Raw genomic sequence first — 1,430 nt, forward strand, 5'->3', positions numbered from 1 at the left:
ATTATATATATACAAAAAGTATAAAAAATATTTTTTGTATGTATAAAAAATACATACTTTTCGATAACTTATCTAAATAATTTTGTACACAAAGTAATTAAAAAAATCGATTAACAAGAAAATTATATCATATTAAGTGATTAAAAATTCTAAAATTTAAAATAATCTTTAAAAGAAATCGTCAAAATAATGACAAACAACGCCAACTTGGTTGCTGAGTAGGGAAAAAAATCGGTTCTTTGTATATCGTATATAAAAAATGGCAAAAATTTTTTGTTATATCTGTTCTACTATTATTCAGCAATTATTTTAATTTGTTGAAAAAATTAAACATTGATCGTCATTTAAAATATAATATCTCAGTAAATAACCAACAATAACATAATGTTATAATTTTATACTTAATAATGTAACTGTTATGTATAATGTTTTATATTATATTTATATTGTTGAGTGTGAAATATTGATATTGTGTTAGTTGGTGTTCTTACTGGGATAGGAACATATAAGCAGTTTAAATAAGAAAAAGTCGACTATAAATTAATCAGGCAATATTCAGTACAAATATAATAAGATAAAAATGGAATTTCTGTTTAAAAAAATCCAACAGTTTAAAATAAATGCCCTTAATGAAAAGAACATCTTGTATAACTGCAGATATTGATAACAATGGATATTTGGACAAGCATGATTTCGAGTGCATGGCATTAAGAATGACGATCATCGAAGGCAAAGGCGAGTTTAATTACAGTCGGTACCAAGAAAATCTTCATATCATGCTCTCTTTATGGGATGAAATAGCTGATCTGGCAGATTTTGATAAGGTATATTACTATTGTGAAAAATAGTATCTAAAATTCAAATCTGATCTCATTACATTACACGATGAGCGTCTATTAAAATTAAAATTATTTTCCAAATTTTGATTCGTATAATTGTTGGTATATGTATAATAGAGAATAAAAGTATATAAGTATTTAATAAAGAATAAAAAATTTAATCTTTTTTAATATATTAAAATAAAGATTATCACTTATTTATATTATTCTTTTTCCAGAATGACGTTGTAACGATAGAAGAATTTAAAAAGGCTATGCAAAGTAGCTGTGTTGGTCGTTCTTATAATGATTTTCCTCAAGCTATGAAGATGTTCATTGATAGTCACTTCAAAATACTTGACATAAATGGTACTGTACAATATTTACAAACGTAGGGAAAACATTATCGATATTCATAGTCCATTCTAAAGACAGTCTTAAGTAATATCTTAAAATATGTTAATAATGGTTCTGTAATTAATCTTTAAATGTAAAAACACGGATCAACTCTCATAGCTTCTGGTAAATACCACCAATGCGAGTCACGTGAGGGACGTCGTACATACCTATATTAGCCCCGGCTATGAGATTGCACCAGGACGCAACAATTCT

At 26.1% G+C, this 1,430-nt stretch overlaps 1 protein-coding gene across 5 annotated transcripts in view; it reads left to right on the plus strand.

Moving 5' to 3' along the window:
• Positions 1-1,430, plus strand: part of LOC108750224 (sarcoplasmic calcium-binding protein 1) — a 6,319-nt gene that overhangs the window by 844 nt on the left and 4,045 nt on the right. For all 5 annotated transcript variants that reach the window (XM_018489548.1, XM_018489546.1, XM_018489550.1 and 2 more), the window contains exons 2-3: positions 658-824; positions 1,058-1,187. In XM_018489548.1, coding sequence (XP_018345050.1) covers positions 658-824; positions 1,058-1,187 — 297 coding nt within the window. The remainder of the gene's footprint in view (positions 1-657; positions 825-1,057; positions 1,188-1,430) is intronic.

This window comes from Trachymyrmex septentrionalis, unplaced genomic scaffold, assembly GCF_001594115.1.
Source record: "Trachymyrmex septentrionalis isolate Tsep2-gDNA-1 unplaced genomic scaffold, Tsep1.0 scaffold334, whole genome shotgun sequence".
In the NCBI taxonomy this organism is placed as follows: domain Eukaryota; kingdom Metazoa; phylum Arthropoda; class Insecta; order Hymenoptera; family Formicidae; genus Trachymyrmex; species Trachymyrmex septentrionalis.